General features: G+C 47.7%; 1 protein-coding gene across 6 annotated transcripts in view; it reads left to right on the top strand.

Moving 5' to 3' along the window:
• The window catches only part of ARHGAP12 (Rho GTPase activating protein 12), a 254,644-nt gene that overhangs the window by 51,317 nt on the left and 183,045 nt on the right, over positions 1-20,282 (top strand). For all 6 annotated transcript variants that reach the window (XM_063922071.1, XM_063922070.1, XM_063922074.1 and 3 more), the window contains exon 2: positions 16,420-17,123. In XM_063922071.1, coding sequence (XP_063778141.1) covers positions 16,485-17,123 — 639 coding nt within the window. In that variant the 5' untranslated portion in view covers positions 16,420-16,484. The remainder of the gene's footprint in view (positions 1-16,419; positions 17,124-20,282) is intronic.

Raw genomic sequence — 20,282 nt, 5'->3', positions numbered from 1 at the left:
TGGAAAGAGCTCTGAAGATCCAGAGTCGGTTCAGATCTACAACAGTGTCAATTGATGTAAAAGAGGGTTACGGCCTACAAGGCCATTCAGTGAGCAGGTTAAATGCCAGTGTCTTTTAGCGGGACCAATTGGACATGTGGTCCGGGTCTCACCTGCACATGCACCGGTAAATAATCTTATCTTCCAGGACCAGAATTTTTCTCCTGTGGTGGCTGCTCAGTTCTCACCTCCTAGAGCAGGGGTGGCCAACCAGTCAGAGACAAAGAGCCAAGAAATCTTGTTAGGTACATCAAAGAGCCGACTTCGAGCTGAAGGCGCACTTGCAAAAATGGGGTGTGACCTTGTGCCTGCTAGGCCACGCCCTTGGTATAAAATACATTGAAAAAGCCAGATCCAACATAAAATACAATGAAAGAGCCACTTCTACATCAAATAATTGAAAAAACCAGATCCGCATAAAATATATTGAAAAGCCAGATTCACATAATACACTTCAGTTCCCCCATGTGTCACTCCAGCCAGTACCCGCCTGTGTCACTCCAGCCAGTACCCGCCTGTGTCACTCCAGCCAGCACCCGCCTGTGTCACTCCAGCCAGCTCCCCGTGTGTATTTGGCTCCCTCAGTTCTCAGTCTACGTAGTGCTGCTGCATGTCTGGCTGGAGTGCAGCAGTTTACAGATCTCTTGTGGTCACGTGACTTTGAGTGTTGGGAGCCGCATTTGAATGAAGAAAGAGCCGCATGTGGCTCAAGAGCCACGCGTTGGCCACCACTGTCCTAGAGGGACGAAGGTTCGGGATCCAGGATGGGATCCTGGTGTCCATGGATGCAAGTCTCCAGGACTGGGGAGCAGTCATTCAGGGGGAAACGAATTTCCAGGGAAAATGGTCAAGCTAGGAAGCTTGTCTGCACATAAACATTCTGGAACATCTTGTTCGTGCTCTGCCCATCTTAATTCAGTCTGACAACATACAGCAGTGGCATACGTAAACAGCCAGGGCGAATCGGAGAGCAGAGCGGAAATAGCAGAAGCCACAAAAAGTTTTCCGCTGGGCGGAAAGGCATGTAAACTCTATGTCAGCGATCTTCATTTCGGGCATAGACAACTGGGAACCAGACTTCCTCAGCAGACACGATCTCCATTCAGGAGAGTGGGGCCTCCATCAAGAGGTCTTTGCAGAAGTGTCAAGTCGTTGGGGAAATCCTCAAATAGACGTTTCGCCTCAACAAGAAACTTCAAAGATATTGTTCCAGGTCGAGGGACCCTCAAGTAATAGAGGTGGACGCCCTGGTGACACCGTGGGTGTTTCAGTCGGTCTAGGTGTTCCCTCCACTTCCACTCATTCCAAGGTGATAAAGATCATAAGAGGAACAAGGGGTCAGGCGATTCTCATTGTTCCAACCTGGCCAAGGAGGGCCTGGTATCCAGATCTAAAGGAGTTGCTCATAGAAGATCCCTGGCCTCTTCCTCTTCCAAAGGTCCTGTTACAACAGGGGCCGTGCGTGTATCAAGACTTGCTGCGTTTGATGGCATGGCGGTTGAACGCCAAATCCTAGCCCGGAAGGGTATTCCCAGTGAAGTCATTCCCACACTTCTTCAGGCTAGAAAAGAAGTAACTGCAAAGCATTACCACCGTATTTGGAGAAAGTATGTGTCTTGGTGTGAATCCAAGAAAGCTCCTACAGAGGATTTTCCGCGGGGGCAGTTGCTCCATATTTTGCAAGCAGGTGTGGATGCGGGCCTAAAGTTAGGCTCCATTAAAGTACAATTCTCTTTCAGAAGGAATTGGCCTCCCTTCCAGAAATACAGACCTTCTTGAAAGGCGTGTTGCACATCCAATCTCCCTTTGTGCCCCTTGTGGCTCCATGGGATCTTGGTGTGGTGTTGCAGTTCCTGCAATCTCATTGGTTTGAACCTTTACGTAAGGTTGCATTAAAATTTCTTACTTGGAAAGTAGTCATGATGTTGGCCTTAGCATCCGCAAGGCGGGTATCCGAATTGGCGGCTTTGTCTCACAAAAGCCCCAATTTAATCTTCCATGCTGATAGAGCGGAGTTGAGAACTCGTCAGCAATTTCTGCCAAAAGTGGTTTCACGTAAACCAGCCTATTGTGGTGCCAGTGACTGCTGACACCTTGGCGGAATCGAAGTCTCTCGATGTGGTCAGATCTTTAAAAATCTATGTCGCCAGAACGGCTCATATTAGGAAAACAGAGGCTCTGTTTGTCCTATGGGCTCCCAACAAGATTGGGGCTGCTGCTTCCAAGCAGACTATTGCGCGCTGGATCTGTAATACGAGTCAGCGGGATCATTCTATGGCAGGATTGCCGTTACTAAAATCGGTGAAGGCCCATTCTACTAGAAAGGTGGGCTCATCCTGGACAGCTGGCCGAGGGGTCTCTGCATTACAGCTTTGCTGAGCTGCTACTTGGTCGGGATCAAACACCTTTACGAAGTTACACGTTTGATACCCCGGCTGATATGGACCTCTTGTTTGGTCAATCGGTGCTGCAGAGTCGTCCGCACTCTCCCGCCCGTTCTAGAGCTTTGGTATAAACCCCATGGTTCTTGAAGCATCCCCAGCATCCTCTAGGACGTATAAGAAAATAGGATTTTAATACCTACCGGTAAATCCTTTTCTCTTAGTCCGTAGAGGATGCTGGGCGCCCGTCCCAGTGCGTTCTGTATCTGCAGTTATTGGGTATGTTTACACACATGGCGTGTTGTGTTTAAGTCAGCCTGTTGCTGATGATGTTCATGCCATGGCATGCGTTATGCTGTTATTGGTTGTGTTTACACACACAGGTTGTGTTACGCTTTACGCTGCATATTCTTCATGCCGTCGGCTGGTGTTCTATTGAATGCCACATTCGGCGGCATACTGAGGTGTGAGCTGGTAAGATGCTCACCGTGGTTTAACAATAAATTCTTTCCTCGAAATGTCCGTCTCCCTTAGCACAGTTACTTAAACTGGGGGTCTGGAGGAGGGGCATAGAGGAAGGAGCCATTTCACACCCAATCAAAGTCTTAAACTGTTCCTATGTCTCCTGCGGATCCCGTCTATACCCCATGGTTCTTGAAGCATCCCCAGCATCCTCTATGGACTAAGAGAAAAGGATTTACCGGTAGGTATTAAAATCCTATTTTTTATGGATTTCTCCTTAAAGTTGCCAGTTGCTACCACTAGCCAAAATTATGCTTGGGAAGTTTATTTGTCCATGTATAATTTTCTGCTTACCTTCAGTAATCTATCCCAGTTTTAACTAGGGTGGCCAATTCCTGGACCCCTTGAATCTGGCCTAAAATTGGACGGGATTTGGGGATTTTTTATTTTTTTTAAATTCCGGGCAGCGCTGAGCATCTTCAGCAGATGGCTCAGATGCTGCCCGTCTCCTCCTGCCCCCAGTTGTGCGCACTAAGCGGCGTGATGTCAGAGGTCACGCTGTGCAGCCTGACGCCAGCTGCGCACTCCGCCCACACCTGCAGTTCACAGCCCTCCGCAAGCTGACCCGCCCAGACAGGATGGTGAGTTTATTGTGGGGGCTGGGCAGGGGCATTGAATAATTTAATTTTAAAACCAAAAACCCCAATCCTGGGTATACCGGGATTGAAAAAACAGCCCAGTGATTGGTCACCCTAGTTGTAACCTATGGCAAGGAATTAATTTGCGTGCCCCAATCTGGGTGTTTCCATTTTCCACCCTCTTGTTCCTGTCCATTATCACAAAAAGCAAAGGATCCGCTGAATTCTGTGCTGTAAGGTCTTGTTTCATACAGCATCACTGTTATATCCAATTAGGGTCGAAAGCTGACATCTGTCGAAAAGACGTCAGTTTTTGACTTTTTAAGGTCGAATCGTGATTCGACCTATTCAGTCCCCGCTATTTTTATTCACGTACTATTCGACAAGTCGAATTCCACGACTTGTCGAATAGTACGTGAATTGGCGGTATAGCTGTCGAATCATGTACTTTTGAGGGAAACAGGGCCAAATCCTGTCGAATTTGGCCCAGTTACCGACCATCTCAGTCCGACATAAAAAAATGTCAGACTGAGATGAGGGACCTTAGAGGAGGAGACGGGGGAGAGCAGCGCTACAGCACAGCGCTGCAGGAGGATGTGTCACGGCAGTGTCCACCCGGCTCCAGCAAGTGAGGTCACGCTTGCTGGACCCTGGTGGACACTGCCGTGAGGTCTGGCTGCTGTGAGACATCCTTTTGCAGTGCTGCTGTAGCGCTGCTGTCCTCCGTCTGCCCGCGGCTCTCCCTGCTGGTCTCCCCCCTCTCCTCCGATCACAGGTCTCATCTCAATTCAAATTTATTTATTTTTTAAAGTTGAATTGAGATGGGATTGAATAGGGGTTGTCGGATCCATTCTGACAAATGCATGTCGGAATGGATCCGACCCTAATTGAATATACCCCTTAGAGGGAAATTGGGGACCAGTAGTGATGCTCATTTGCTTTCATTTATAAAATGACCATATTAGATTGCCAGTGGTGGAACTATCCTTTTCTATCTCACTGGCTTTCTAATTTTCTGCACGTAGATCCATTTTTTTTAATTTTTTTGTATTTCTCCACTTAATTTACAAGTGGGTCTGTTTTCCCCACACTTTTTGTGCCTAGACTTTGCATACAAGTGACCGACCACAGTACTATATACATTTCTCTGACGTCCTAGTGGATGCTGGGGACTCCGTCAGGACCATGGGGAATAGCGGCTCCGCAGGAGACAGGGCACAAAAATAAAAGCTTTAGGATCAGGTGGTGTGCACTGGCTCCTCCCCCTATGACCCTCCTCCAAGCCTCAGTTAGATTTTTGTGCCCGGCCGAGAAGGGTGCAATCTAGGTGGCTCTCCTAAAGAGCTGCTTAGAGTAAAAGTTTTGTTAGGTTTTTTATTTTCGGTGAGTCCTGCTGGCAACAGGCTCACTGCATCGAGGGACTTAGGGGAGAGAAGTGAACTCACCTGCGTGCAGGATGGATTGGCTTCTTAGGCTACTGGACACCATTAGCTCCAGAGGGAGTCGGAACACAGGTCTCACCCTGGGGTTCGTCCCGGAGCCGCGCCGCCGACCCCCTTGCAGATGCCGAAAAGTGAAGAGGTCCAGAAACCGGCGGCAGAAGACTTTTCAGTCTTCATAAGGTAGCGCACAGCACTGCAGCTGTGCGCCATTGTTGTCAGCACACTTCATAGCAGCGGTCACTGAGGGTGCAGGGCGCTGGGGGGGGCGCCCTGGGCAGCAATGATAGTACCTTATTCTGGCTAAAAATACATCACATATAGCCCCTGGGGGCTATATGGATGTATTTAACCCCTGCCAGGTCTCAGAAAAACGGGAGAAGAAGCCCGCCGAAAAGGGGGCGGGGCCTATTCTCCTCAGCACACAGCGCCATTTTCCCTCACAGAAATGCTGGTGGGAAGGCTCCCAGGCTCTCCCCTGCACTGCACTACAGAAACAGGGTTAAAACAGAGAGGGGGGGGCACTTATTTGGCGATATGACTATATATATTAAAATGCTATAAGGGAAAAACACTTATATAAAGGTTGTCCCTGTATAATTATAGCGTTTTTGGTGTGTGCTGGCAAACTCTCCCTCTGTCTCCCCAAAGGGCTAGTGGGGTCCTGTCCTCTATCAGAGCATTCCCTGTGTGTGTGCTGTGTGTCGACATGTATGAGGACGATGTTGGTGAGGAGGCGGAGCAATTGCCTGTAATGGTGATGTCACTCTCTAGGGAGTCGACACCGGAATGGATGGCTTATTTAAGGAATTACGTGATAATGTCAACACGCTGCAAGGTCGGTTGACGACATGAGACGGCCTGCAAACCAATTTGTACCTGTCCAGGCGTCTCAAACACCGTCAGGGACGTTAAAACGTCCTTTTACCTCAGTCGGTCGACACAGACACAGACACGGACACTGATTCCAGTGTCGACGGTGAAGAAACAAACGTATTTTCTTTTAGGGCCACACGTTACTTGTTAAGGGCAATGAAGGAGGTGTTACATATTTCTGATACTACAAGTACCACAAAAAAGGGTATTATGTGGAGTGTGAAAAAACTACCTGTAGTTTTTCCTGAATCAGATAAATTAAATGAAGTGTGTGATGATGCGTGGGTTTCCCCCGATAGAAAATTATTGGCGGTATACCCTTTCCCGCCAGAAGTTAGGGCGCGTTGGGAAACACCCCTTAGGGTGGATAAGGCGCTCACACGCTTATCAAAACAAGTGGCGGTACCGTCTCCAGATAGGGCCGCCCTCAAGGAGCCAGCTGATAGGAGGCTGGAAAATATCCTAAAAAGTATATACACACATACTGGTGTTATACTGCGACCAGCGATCGCCTCAGCCTGGATGTGCAGCGCTGGGGTGGCTTGGTCGGATTCCCTGACTGAAAATATTGATACCCTTGACAGGGACAGTATTTTATTGACTATAGAGCATTTAAAGGATGCATTTCTATATATGCGAGATGCACAGAGGGATATTTGCACTCTGGCATCAAGAGTAAGTGCGATGTCCATATCTGCCAGAAGTTGTTTATGGACACGACAGTGGTCAGGTGATGCAGATTCCAAACGGCACATGGAAGTATTGCCGTATAAAGGAGACAAAGACAACGTCTTTTCAGCCTCAGTCCTTTCGTCCCCATAAGGGCAAGCGGGCAAAAGGCCAGTCATATCTGCCCAGGGATAGAGGAAAGGGAAGAAGACTGCAGCAGGCAGCCCATTCCCAGAAACAGAAGCCCTCCACCGCTTCTGCCAAGTCCTCAGCATGACGCTGGGGCCGTACAAGCGGACTCAGGTGCGGTGGGGGGGGGTCGTCTCAAGAGTTTCAGCACGCAGTGGGCTCACTCGCAAGTGGACCCCTGGATCCTACAAGTAGTATCCCAGGGGTACAGATTGGAAATTCGAGACGTCTCCCCCTCGCAGGTTCCTGAAGTCTGCTTTACCAACGTCTCCCTCCGACAGGGAGGCAGTAGTGGAAACAATTCACAAGCTGTATTCCCAGCAGGTGATAATCAAAGTACCCCTCCTACAACAAGGAAAGGGGTATTATTCCACACTATATTGTGGTACTGAAGCCAGACGGCTCGGTGAGACCTATTCTAAATCTGAAATAGTTGAACACTTACATACAAAGGTTCAAATCAAGATGGAGTCACTCAGAGCAGTGATAGCGAACCAGGAAGAAGGGGACTATATGGTGTCCCGGGACATCAGGGATGCTTACCTCCATGTCCCAATTTGCCCTTCTCACCAAGGGTACCTCAGGTTCGTGGTACAGAACTGTCACTATCAGTTTCAGACGCTGCCGGTTGGATTGTCCACGGCACCCCGGGTCCTTACCAAGGTAATGGCCGAAATGATGATTCTTCTTCAAAGAAAATGGACGATCTCCTGATAGGGGCAAGGTCCAGAGAACAGTTGGAGGTCGGAGTAGCACTATCTCAAGTAGTTCTACGACAGCACGGGTGGATTCTAAATATTCCAAAACCGCAGCTGTTTCCGACGACACGTCTGCTGTTCCTAGGGATGATTCTGGACACAGTCCAGAAAAAGGTGTTTCTCCCGGAGAAGAAAGCCAGGGAGTTATCCGAGCTAGTCAGGAACCTCCTAAAACCAGGAAAAGTGTCAGTGCATCATTGCACAAGGGTCCTGGGAAAAATGGTGGCTTCTTACGAAGCGATTCCATTCGGTAGATTTCACGCAAGAACTTTTCAGTGGGATCTGCTGGAAAAATGGTCCGGATCGCATCTTCAGATGCATCAGCGGATAACCCTGTCTCCAAGGACAAGGGTGTTTCTTCTGCGGTGGCTGCAGAGTGCTCATCTACTAAAGGGCCGCAGACTCGGCATTCAGGACTGGGTCCTGGTGACCACGGATGCCAGCCTGAGAGGCTGGGGAGCAGTCACACAGGGAAAAAATTTCCAGGGAGTGTGATCAAGTCTGGAGACTTCTCTCCACATAAATATACTGGAGCTAAGGGCAATTTACAATGTTCTAAGCTTAGCAAGACCTCTGCTTCAAGGTCAGCCGGTATTGATCCAGTGGGACAACATCACGGCAGTCGCCCACGTAAACAGACAGGGCGGCACAAGAAGCAGGAGGGCAATGGCAGAAACTGCAAGGATTCTTCGCTGGGCGAAAAATCATGTGATAGCACTGTCAGCAGTGTTCATTCCGGGAGTGGACAACTGGGAAGCAGACTTTCTCAGCAGGCACGACCTCCACCCGGGAGAGTGGGGACTTCATCGGGAAGTATTCCACATGATTGTGAACCGTTGGGAAAGACCAAAGGTGGACATGATGGCGTCCCGCCTGAACAAAAAACTGGACAGGTATTGCGCCAGGTCAAGAGACCCTCAAGCAATATCTGTGGACGTTCTGGTAACACCGTGGGTGTACCAGTCGGTGTATGTGTTCCCTCCTCTGCTTCTCATAACCAAGGTACTGAGAATTATAAGACGTAGAGGAGTAAGAACTATACTCGTGGCTCCGGATTGGCCAAGAAGGACGTGGCACCCGGAACTTCAAGAAATGCTCACAGAGGACTCATGGCCTCTGCCGCTAAGAAGGGACTTGCTTCAGCAAGTACCAGGTCTGTTCCAAGACTTACCGCGGCTGCGTTTGACGGCATGGCGGTGGAACGCCAGATCCTAAGGGAAAAAGGCATTCCGGAAGAGGTCATTCCTACCCTGGTCAAAGCCAGGAAGGAGGTGACCGCAAAACATTATCACCACATGTGGCGAAAATATGTTGCGTGGTGTGAGGCCAGGAAGGCCCCACGAAGAAATTTCAACTCGGTCGATTCCTGCATTTCCTGCAAACAGGAGTGTCTATGGGCCTCAAATTGGGGTCCATTAAGGTTCAAATTTCGGCCCTGTCAATTTTCTTCCAGAAAGAATTGGCTTCAGTTCCTGAAGTCCAGAAGTTTGTCAAGGGAGTATTGCATATACAACCCCCTTTTTGTGCCTCCAGTGGCACTGTGGGATCTCAACGTAGTTCTGGGATTCCTCAAATCACATTTTAAACCGCTCAAATCTGTGGATTTTAAATATCTCACATGAAAAGTGACCATGCTGTTGGCCCTGGCCTCGGCCAGGCGAGTGTCAGAATTGGCGGCTTTGTCTCACAAAAGCCATATCTGATTGTCCATTCGGACAGGGCAGAGCTGCGGACTCGTCCCCAGTTTCTTCCTAAGGTGGTGTCAGCGTTTCACCTGAACCAGCTTATTGTGGTACCTGCGGCTACTAGGGACTTGGAGGACTCCAAGTTGCTAGATGTTGTCAGGGCCCTGAAAATATATGTTTCCAGGACGGCTGGAGTCAGAAAAACTGACTCGCTGTTATCCTGTATGCACCCAACAAACTGGGTGCTCTTGCTTCTAAGCAGACGATTGCTCGTTGGATTTGTAGCACATTTCAACTTGCACATTCTGTGGCAGGCCTGCCACAGCCTAAATCTGTCAAGGCCCATTCCACAAGGAAGGTGGGCTCATCCTGGGCGGCTGCCCGAGGGGTCTCGGCATTACAACTCTGCCGAGCAGCTACGTGGTCGGGGGAGAACACGTTTGTAAAATTCTACAAATTTGATACCCTGGCTAAAGAGGACCTGGAGTTCTCTCATTCGGTGCTGCAGAGTCATCCACACTCTCCCGCCCGTTTGGGAGCTTTGGTATAATCCCCATGGTCCTGACGGAGTCCCCAGCATCCACTAGGACGTCAGAGAAAATAAGATTTTACTTACCGATAAATCTATTTCTCGTAGTCCGTAGTGGATGCTGGGCGCCCATCCCAAGTGCGGATTGTCTGCAATACTTGTACATAGTTATTGTTACAAAAATCAGGTTATTATTGTTGTGAGCCATCTTTTCAGAGGCTCCGCTGTTATCATACTGTTAACTGGGTTCAGATCACAGGTTGTACAGTGTGATTGGTGTGGCTGGTATGAGTCTTACCCGGGATTCAAAATCCTTCCTTATTGTGTACGCTCGTCCGGGCACAGTATCCTAACTGAGGCTTGGAGGAGGGTCATAGGGGGAGGAGCCAGTGCACACCACCTGATCCTAAAGCTTTTACTTTTGTGCCCTGTCTCCTGCGGAGCCGCTATTCCCCATGGTCCTGACGGAGTCCCCAGCATCCACTACGGACTACGAGAAATAGATTTATCGGTAAGTAAAATCTTATTTTCTCTATCGTCCTAGTGGATGCTGGGGTTCCTGAAAGGACCATGGGGAATAGCGGCTCCGCAGGAGACAGGGCACAAAAAGTAAAGCTTTAGGATCAGGTGGTGTGCACTGGCTCCTCCCCCTATGACCCTCCTCCAAGCCTCAGTTAGATTTTTGTGCCCGGCCGAGAAGGGTGCAATCTAGGTGGCTCTCCTAAAGAGCTGCTTAGAAAAGTTTAGCTTAGGTTTTTTATTTTACAGTGAGTCCTGCTGGCAACAGGATCACTGCAACGAGGGACTTAGGGGAGAAGAAGTGAACTCACCTGCGTGCAGGATGGATTGGCTTCTTTGGCTACTGGACATTAGCTCCAGAGGGACGATCACAGGTACAGCCTGGATGGTCACCGGAGCCTCGCCGCCGGCCCCCTTGCAGATGCTGAAACGAGAAGAGGTCCAGAATCGGCGGCAGAAGACTCCTCAGTCTTCTTAAGGTAGCGCACAGCACTGCAGCTGTGCGCCATTTCCTCTCAGCACACTTCACACGGCAGTCACTGAGGGTGCAGGGCGCTGGGAGGGGGGCGCCCTGGGAGGCAAATGAAAACCTTTTTTGGCTAAAAATACATCACATATAGCCTCCGGGGGCTATATGGAGATATTTAACCCCTGCCAGAATCCATTAAAGAGCGGGAGACGAGGCCGCCGAAAAAGGGGCGGGGCCTATCTCCTCAGCACACAGCGCCATTTTCCCTCACAGAAAGGCTGGAGGGAAGGCTCCCAGGCTCTCCCCTGCACTGCACTACAGAAACAGGGTTAAAACAGAGAGGGGGGGCACTAATTTGGCGTTAGAAATATATAAAAGATGCTATAAGGGAAAACACTTATATAAGGTTGTCCCTATATAATTATAGCGTTTTTGGTGTGTGCTGGCAAACTCTCCCTCTGTCTCTCCAAAGGGCTAGTGGGTCCTGTCCTCTATCAGAGCATTCCCTGTGTGTGTGCTGTGTGTCGGTACGTGTGTGTCGACATGTATGAGGACGATGTTGGTGAGGAGGCGGAGCAATTGCCTGTAATGGTGATGTCACTCTGTAGGGAGTCGACACCGGAATGGATGGCTTATTTAGGGAATTACGTGATAATGTCAACACGCTGCAAGGTCGGTTGACGACATGAGACGGCCGACAAACAATTAGTACCGGTCCAGACGTCTCAGAAACACCGTCAGGGGTTTTAAAACGCCCGTTTACTTTAGTCGGTCGACACAGACACAGACACGGACACTGAATCCAGTGTCGACGGTGAATAAACAAACGTATTCCTTATTAGGGCCACACGTTAAGGGCAATGAAGGAGGTGTTACATATTTCTGATACTACAAGTACCACAAAAGAGGGTATTATGTGGGATGTGAAAAAACTACCGTAGTTTTTCCTGAATCAGATAAATTAAATGAAGTGTGTGATGATGCGTGGGTTCCCCCCGATAGAAAATTATGGGCGGTATACCCTTTCCCGCCAGAAGTTAGGGCGCGTTGGGAAACACCCCTTAGGGTGGATAAGGCGCTCACACGCTTATCAGAACAAGTGGCGGTACCGTCTATAGATAGGGCCGTCCTCAAGGAGCCAGCTGACAGGAGGCTGGAAAATATCATAAAAAGTATATACACACATACTGGTGTTATACTGCGACCAGCGATCGCCTCAGCCTGGATGTGCAGAGCTGGGGTGGCTTGGTCGGATTCCCTGACTAAAAATATTGATACCCTTGACAGGGACAGTATTTTATTGACTATAGAGCATTTAAAGGATGCATTTTCTATATATGCGAGATGCACAGAGGGATATTTGCACTCTGGCATCAAGAGTAAGTGCGATGTCCATATCTGCCAGAAGATGTTTATGGACACGACAGTGGTCAGGTGATGCAGATTCCAAACGGCACAAAGGTGTATTGCCGTATAAAGGAAGAGGAGTTATTTGGGGTCGGTCCATCGGACCTGGTGGCCACGGCAACTGCTGGAAAATCCACCGTTTTTACCCTAAGTCACATCTCTGCAGAAAAAGACACCGTCTTTTCAGTCTCAGTCCTTTCGTCCCTATAAGAGTTATATCTGCCCAGGGATAGAGGAAAGGGAAGAAGACTGCAGCAGGCAGCCCATTCCCAGGAACAGAAGCGTTCCACCGCTTCTGCCAAGCTCTCAGCATGACGCTGGGACCGTACAGGACCCCTGGATCCTACATGTAGTATCCCAGGGGTACAGATTGGAATGTCGAGACGTTTCCCCTTCGCAGGCTCCTGAAGTCTGGTTTACCAAGGTCTCCCTCCGACAAGGAGGCAGTATGGGAAACAATTCACAAGCTGTATTCCCAGCAGGTGATAATCAAATTACCCCTCCTACAACAAGAAAAGGGGTATTATTCCACATTATATTGTGGTACTGAAGCCAGAAGGCTAGGTGAGACCTATTCTAAATCTAAAAAAATTTGAACACTTACAAAGGTTCAAATCAAGATGGAGTCACTCAGAGCAGTGATAACGAACCAGGAAGAAGGGGACTATATAGTGTCCCGAGACATCAGGGATGCTTACCTCCATGTCCAAAATTTGCCCTTCTCACTAAGGGTACCTCAGGTTCGTGGTACAGAACTGTCACTATCAGTTTCAGACGCTGCCGTTTGGATTGTCCACGGCACCCCGGGTCTTTACCAAGGTAATGGCCGAAATGATGATTCTTCTTCGAAGAAAAGGCGTCTTAATTATCCCTTACTTGGACGATCTCCTGATAAGGGCAAAGTCCAGGGAACAGTTGGAGGTCGGAGTAGCACTATCTCGGATACTGCTACAACAGCACGGGTGGATTCTAAATATTCCAAAATCGCAGCTGATCCCGACGACAAGTCTGCTGTGCCTAGGGATGATTCTGGACACAGTCCAGAAAAAGGTGTTTTCTCCCGGAAGAGAAAGCCAGGGAGTTATCCGAGCTAGTCAGGAACCTCCTAAAATCAGTGCATCATTGCACAAGGGTCCTGGTAAAGATGGTGACTTCCTACGAAGCAATTCCATTCGGCAGATTTCACGCAAGAATTTTTCAGTGGGATCTGCTGGACAAATGGTCCGGATCGCATCTTCAGATGCATCAGCGGATAACCCTATATCCAAGGACAAGGGTGTCTCTCCTGTGGTGGTTACAGAGTGCTCATCTTCTAGAGGGCCGCAGATTCGGCATTCAGGATTGGATGCTGGTGACCACGGAGGCCAGCCCGAGAGGCTGGGGAGCAGTCACACAAGGAAAAAATTTCCAGGGAGTGTGATCAAGTCTGGAGACTTTTCTCCACATAAATATACTGGAGCTAAGGGTAAATTTATAATACTCTAAGCTTAGCAAGACCTCTGCTTCAAGGTCAGCCGGTATTGATCCAGTGGGAAAAACATCACGGCAGTCGCCCACGTAAATAGACAGGGCGGCACAAGAAGCAGGATGGCAAAAACTGCAAGGACTTTTCGCTGGGCGGAAAATCATGTGATAGCACTGTCAGCAGTGTTTCATTCCGGGAATGGAAACTGGGAAGCAGACTTCCTCAGCAGGCACGACCTCCACCCGGCAGAATGGAAACTTCATCGGGAAGTTTTCCACATGATTGTAAACCGTTGGGAAATACCAAAGGTGGACATGATGGCGTCCCGTCTGAACAAAAAACGGGACAGGTATTGCGCCAGGTTAAGAGACCCTCAGGCAATAGCTGTGGACGTTCTGGTAACACCATGGATGTACCAGTCGGTGTATGTGTTCCATCCTCTGCTTCTCATACCTAAGGTACTGAGACTTATAAGACGTAGAGGAGTAAGAACTATACTCATGGCTCCGGATTGGCCAAGAAGGACTTGGTACCCGGAACTTCAAGAGATGCTCACAGAGGACTTATGGCCTCTGCCGCTAAGAAGGGACTTGTTTCAGCAAGTACCATGTCTGTTCCAAGACTTACCGCAGCTGCGTTTGACGGCATGGCGGTGGAACGCCGGATCCTAAGGGAAAAAGGCATTCCGGAAGAGGTCATTCCTACCCTGGTCAAAGCCAGAAAGGAGGTGACCGCACAACATTATCACCACATGTGGCAAAAATATGTTGCGTGGTGTGAGGCCAGAAAGGCCCCACGAAGAAATGTCAACTCGGTCGATTCCTGCATTTCCTGCAAACAGGAGTGTCTATGGGCCTCAAATTGGGGTCCATTAAGGTTCAAATTTCGGCCCTGTCGATTTTCTTCCAGAAAGAAGTGGCTTCAGTTCCTGAAGTCCAGAAGTTTGTCAAGGGAGTATTGCATATACAACCCCCTTTTGTGCCTCCAGTGGCACTGTGGGATCTCAACGTAGTTCTGGGATTCCTCAAATCACATTGGTTTAAAACCAGTCAAATCTGTGGATTTGAAGCATCTCACATGAAAAGTGACCATGCTCTTGGCCCTGGCCTGGACCAGGCGAGTGTCAAATTGGTGGTTTTTTTTCTCAAAAAAGCCCATATCTGGTTGTCCATTTGGACAGGGCAGAGCTGCGGACTCGTCCCCAGTTCTCTCCCTAAGGTGGTGTCAGTGTTTCACCTGAACCAGCTTATTTTGGTGCCTTGCGCCTACTAGGGACTTGGAGGACTCCAGGTTGCTAGATGTTGTCAGGGCCCTGTAAATATAGGTTCCAGGACGGCTGGAGTCAGGAAAACTGACTTGCTGTTATCCTGTATGCACCCAACAAACTGGGTGCTCTTGCTTCTAAGCAGACTATTGCTAGTTGGATGTGTAATACAATTCAGCTTGCACATTCTGTGGCAGGCCTGCCACAGCCAAAATATGTAAATGCCCATTCCACAAGGAAGGTGGGCTTATCTTGGCGGCTGCCCGAGGGGTCTCGGCTTTACAACTTTGCCGAGCGGCTATTTAGTCAGGGGCAAACACGTTGGTAAAATCCTACAAATTTGATACCCTGGCTAAGGAGGACCTGGAGTTCTCTCATTCGGTGCTGCAGAGTCATCCGCACTCTCCCGCCCGTTTGGGAGCTTTGGTATTATCCCCATGGTCCTTTCAGGAACCCCAGCATCCACTAGGACGATAGAGAAAATAAGAATTTACTTACCGATAATTCTATTTCTCGGAGTCCGTAGTGGATGCTGGGCGCCCATCCCAAGTGCGGATTATCTGCAATACTTGTACATAGTTACAAAAATCGGGTTATTATTGTTGTGAGCCATCTTTTCAGAGGCTCCGCTGTTATCATACTGTTAACTGGGTTCAGATCACAGGTTGTACAGTGTGGCTGGTATGAGTCTTACCCGGGATTCAAAATCCTTCCTTATTGTGTACGCTCGTCCGGGCACAGTATCCTAACTGAGGCTTGAAGGAGGGTCATAGGGGGAGGAGCCAGTGCACACCACCTGATCCTAAAGCTTTACTTTTTGTGCCCTGTCTCCTGCGGAGCCGCTATTCCCCATGGTCCTTTCAGGAACCCCAGCATCCACTACGGACTCCGAGAAATAGAATTATCGGTAAGTAAATTCTTATTTTCATATTGCTTTTAATCTCCTGTCCAAAAATCCCTAGCGCTAAAAATTGTTTTCACTGAGGCAATTTTCAAAACCATTTCTCTGCTAGTAGCCTTTCCGTTGTATATTTTTGAAAATGTGTTGCTACTGCAAAGTATTCTGTCTGAAGGTAATCTTAAAATGGGTACACAAGATGATCCTGGAGCATGGCCAATGGCACGACGGACAGAATTACATGCCAGTCGACCGTACACGCTGAACGATATATCATTCAGTGGCCACATCCAGGTGCATGCTGTTTTTAAAGATAATTTTTGATCTTCCTGCACTGCAAGCAGATCAGAAAATGAGGAATGACGCATGTGAGCGCGCAATAGTACATACGCACTAGATGATATGGACGATTTGTCACTCCTATTGAGCTCCAAACGACAAATCGTCCAATATATCGTCTAGTGTGTACCCAGCTTAAGTGATTTCATTTTATTTTTGTAAGAGCAGTTTAAACACTGACCCTTAAAGAGTCCATGTCGCCAACATATAGAGGAGGCAGTAATGTGTTAGGCTGGGCATGTGTTCACAAACTTGTAGCCTATTTATTTAGTGGGACCCCAGTATAGGTGACAGATACAGTTCAGAACTTGCCGTTGATCTTCATGTTGCTGTTTTCTGTTTGGGAGGTATTTTATATCCTTTTCATTTTTTCTTTTTTGTTTCTCTCCATAGAATTTTCAGCGCAAACTGGCATGATGCTCACCGTTCTTCTAAAGAGGTGATTCGTGTAACTGACAATGGCTGACAAGAGTGCTAGGCCGACGCCTGGACCCTTGTTAATTGAGGTGGAATACGATTATGAATATGAGTATAAGAACAAGAAGATAGTTATTAAGCAGGGGGAGAAGTATATTTTGATGAAAAAGTCAAATGAAGACTGGTGGCAGGTGAAAAAGGATGAAAACTCCAAACCACTGTACGTTCCAGCTCAGTACGTCAAAGAAGTTGGTAGAAAGGCATTGATGCCACCTGTCAAACAGGGCATTTTGCCCAACAGTCCTCTGAAGGTTATGCAAGGGCTGCAGAGGTCCACAGAGAATGTAAATAAATCTCCAGAGCTTTCTAGTTTTGGGAAAACCACTACAATTCGAGATGCCAATCAGAACTTTGGACCCAGCAGTAGCCCGGGACAGACAAGAGGACTGACTCTAGATCTTGTACACAACAATGGCAAGTTGGGTACTGATTTGAATTCACCAAAGGCCACTAGCAGGAGCCCCTCAGCCCTGCACTTTCCTGTTCCGGAGCTAATGGAAATAGAAAAGACTAGCTTTTTAAATGACCACTCGGATTCAGCTGGGGAAAACTCAGAAAAACTTCTGGCAGATTCGGAATCTGGAGATGAGCTAAGCAGCAGTTCTACAGAACAATTGCAGGTAGGATCACTCTCTTTATGTGGTTCTAAGGTTTAATGGTGTCATTGCTGGGGATGGTTGTAGAAAGATCGCTGGTTCTCCAACTTGGGGCCTAATTCAGACCGGATTGTAGCAGCAAATTTGTTAGCAGTTGGGCAAAACCATGTGCAGTGCAGGGTGGGCAGATATAACATGTGCAGAGAGAGTTAGATTTGGGTGGGGTGTATTCAAACTGAAATCTAAATTGCAGTGTAAAAATAAAGCAGCCAGTATTTACCTACACAGAATCAATATATCCCACCCAAATCTAACTCTCTGCAAAAGTTATATCTGCCACACCTGCAGTGCACATGATTTTGCCCATTAGCTAACAAATGTGCTGCTGCGATCAGGTCTGAATTAGGCCTTTGGTCCTCAGGACCCCACACAGTTCGTTTTCCATGTCACCTGTGGATTTTTAAAATGTGACAGTTGGTGATACACAGCGCACCTGCCGAGTGACCTGGAAAATGTGACCTGTTTAAGAACCACTGTTTTTAAATAATCTTTCCTGGAAATGCCAAAGATACTGTCTTGGCTAACTTTATACCAATTGCAGCACAGATAGATTTATTTGTTAATGGGTAATCCCAGTCAGCTGGCGTGAACAGCCATAATTATGGGGTCAATAGCCATTTTTCTGGCAGGGCTGTAGAAATACCAGGAAACAAGTAGCCCATAAATTGCTGCTAGGGCCTAACTTTTGGAAGCCAGTTTTGTCTCTGATGCAGTGAATACCGTGCCACCAACCCCTGACGCCACGCAATAAATACAGTAGTGTTGCTATTATATGTTCCAATTGAAGGTTGTGGTGAAAGCTATGAATTTAATGATTTACCGGTTATCTTTGTCTACTAACTAGTAATTGTATAAGCTACAGTCTTTGTATTAGGACCCTGAGGCACCTCCGACAGATTTAAGGGGCCCTTGAGAATGAATTCAGTATTCTTAATGTTTACAGGTGGAATCCTACGTGGGATTTATTTTCTCTCACAAAGTCTTCTATTCTTTATGTATTAATAAATGCGAAGGGGAGAGGCCACTTTTTTTATTTATTTATTTATTTTTTTCTTATCGGGACATCTATACTTCGATGTTGCTTTTGCAAGATTGATTTGTTCGGCACTGTTGTATGGCTGAATAAAGCCTGGTCTCCCTCATGGGAACATTTTGGTGTCTGCTTGTTCCCGGGAATATGAAACCGAATCTTAAGGGTCCTACACACTTGAAGATCTAACTGAACAATATGAACGTTCTCGTTCATTAATGAACGAGAACTCGTTCATATCGTTCAGTGTGTAGGCACCAGCGATGAACGATGCGCAGCCCCGCACTCGTTCATCGTTGGTGCCGTGTCGCTTATGCATGCAGGCCAATATGGACAATCGCATCCATATTAGCATGCACAGCTATGGAGCCGGGTGACAGGGGGAGTGAAGAAACTTCAGTCCCTTCGGCCGTATCCGCTGTTGGGCAGCTCAGCGACAGATCGCCGAGTGTGTAGGGGGCATGAGTCTGAGCCAGTCAGTCACAAAACTCATGGGCATGCATTGGCTCTGTCCAGTTACTACATTGTTATGTGACCGTGGTTGTCATGATAATCACATGACCAGTGACAGAAGAGCAATCGTTCTTAGTAGCTTGTTTTAACAAAATAAAGAAAAATTAACAACTCCTTGGATTGTCGCAAAAGGAAACCGGAGTTATTTCTAATAAAGGTGAGACAATAAATAGCATATGAAAAGTGTTGGTAAAGTGTGTGCGCGGTCATTTACTAGCTGCATTTAGGCCACAGTTGTGTCAGAAGTAATCCAGGCCAAGCAGTTTTGGCCTTGTCCTCCAGGTCTACTCACATGTGATACCAATGTAAGTATGACATACTTCTTGTAGACAATCACAATATCGCAAAGCAGAATGTGGCCCCAGGAACTCAGACACCTTTCTGCCATCAAGTGTGAAATTGAAGGATTTTATGTGCACTGGCAGTACAGTTGTAAATCATCATGTTTAAAGTAGTAGTGGTGGCATGCGTAAAATGCACACTTCACACTTGTTGGCGTTATGCCGTCTGTGTTTTGGTGTCCGTGTACTGCTTGTTGACCAGACTATTTCACCGGATTAGATCATTATCCTGTCACCTGGCTCTCGGACCAGACTCTACGTGTGACAGCTGTATTTTGCCTTTGTGTAGCTTTTAGATCTTTTGTCTCTGGTGTTTCCCCCCTCCCCACCGGTTACATTTTCTTTAGATAAGGTTTGTTTTGTGCTGCTTCTGTGTCCTAGATAAATTAGATTCATCTTCTAGCTGGATCATATTGCTGTGCTGCTTGCTGCTAAGAGCAACAATCCTTTTTTGAGGGGGTAATCTATTGTATAGTAATCATAAAATTTATATGTAGTAATAGGAAAGTCCCCCTTTTTTTTTTTTTTTTTTTTTTTTTTTAGTGAGCACAATCTGCGAACACCCTATTACAACCAAATCCTGTGTGTGCTATTGCTTAAATTTCTCTTTAATGTTTTTTTTTTAAATGAAATCTGTCTTTTTAGCATCTGTTCTATTCTTGGTTTGTGTTGCAAGTACACCAATAATCAGACTATTTATAACTTTCCAGTAAAAAATTAGAATCGTTCATGACCATTCTAGATTCTTGAAGTAAATGCAACTCTGTTGACATAAATTGGTTTTCTATGCCAATCGTGGGTTGTACTATGGGGGTTATTCAGATCTGATCGCTGCTGTGCGTTTTCGCACGGTGGACAACAACAATGGGGATCTCAGGTCAGCGACGGGATGGTGCGAAAATTCTATTCGCACGGGCGTGTGCAAGGTGATTGACAGGAGAAAGCCGTTTGTGGGTGGCAACTGACCGTTTACTGGGAGTGTCCGGAAAGACGCAAGTGTGCCCAAGCGTTTTCAGGGAGGGTGTCTGATTTCCGCTCCGGCCCCGATCACCCTGATGTGATCGCACTGGAGAAGTAGGTCCTGAGCTGCGCAGAGACTGCACACAGTGGATTTTAGCAGCTCAGCGTACACATAGGATCACACACTTGCACGGCGAATATATACTTTCCCTGGAGGCGGCGACTATCTGGACACAGGATAGCAAAATTAGCAGCCCAGCGATCACATCTGAGTCACCC

The sequence above is a fragment of the Pseudophryne corroboree genome, chromosome 5 (genome assembly GCF_028390025.1).
Source record: "Pseudophryne corroboree isolate aPseCor3 chromosome 5, aPseCor3.hap2, whole genome shotgun sequence".
Taxonomy (NCBI): Eukaryota; Metazoa; Chordata; class Amphibia; order Anura; family Myobatrachidae; genus Pseudophryne; species Pseudophryne corroboree.
Note: the sequence above shows the minus strand (reverse complement) of the source record. Positions and strands in the feature narration are given on the sequence as shown.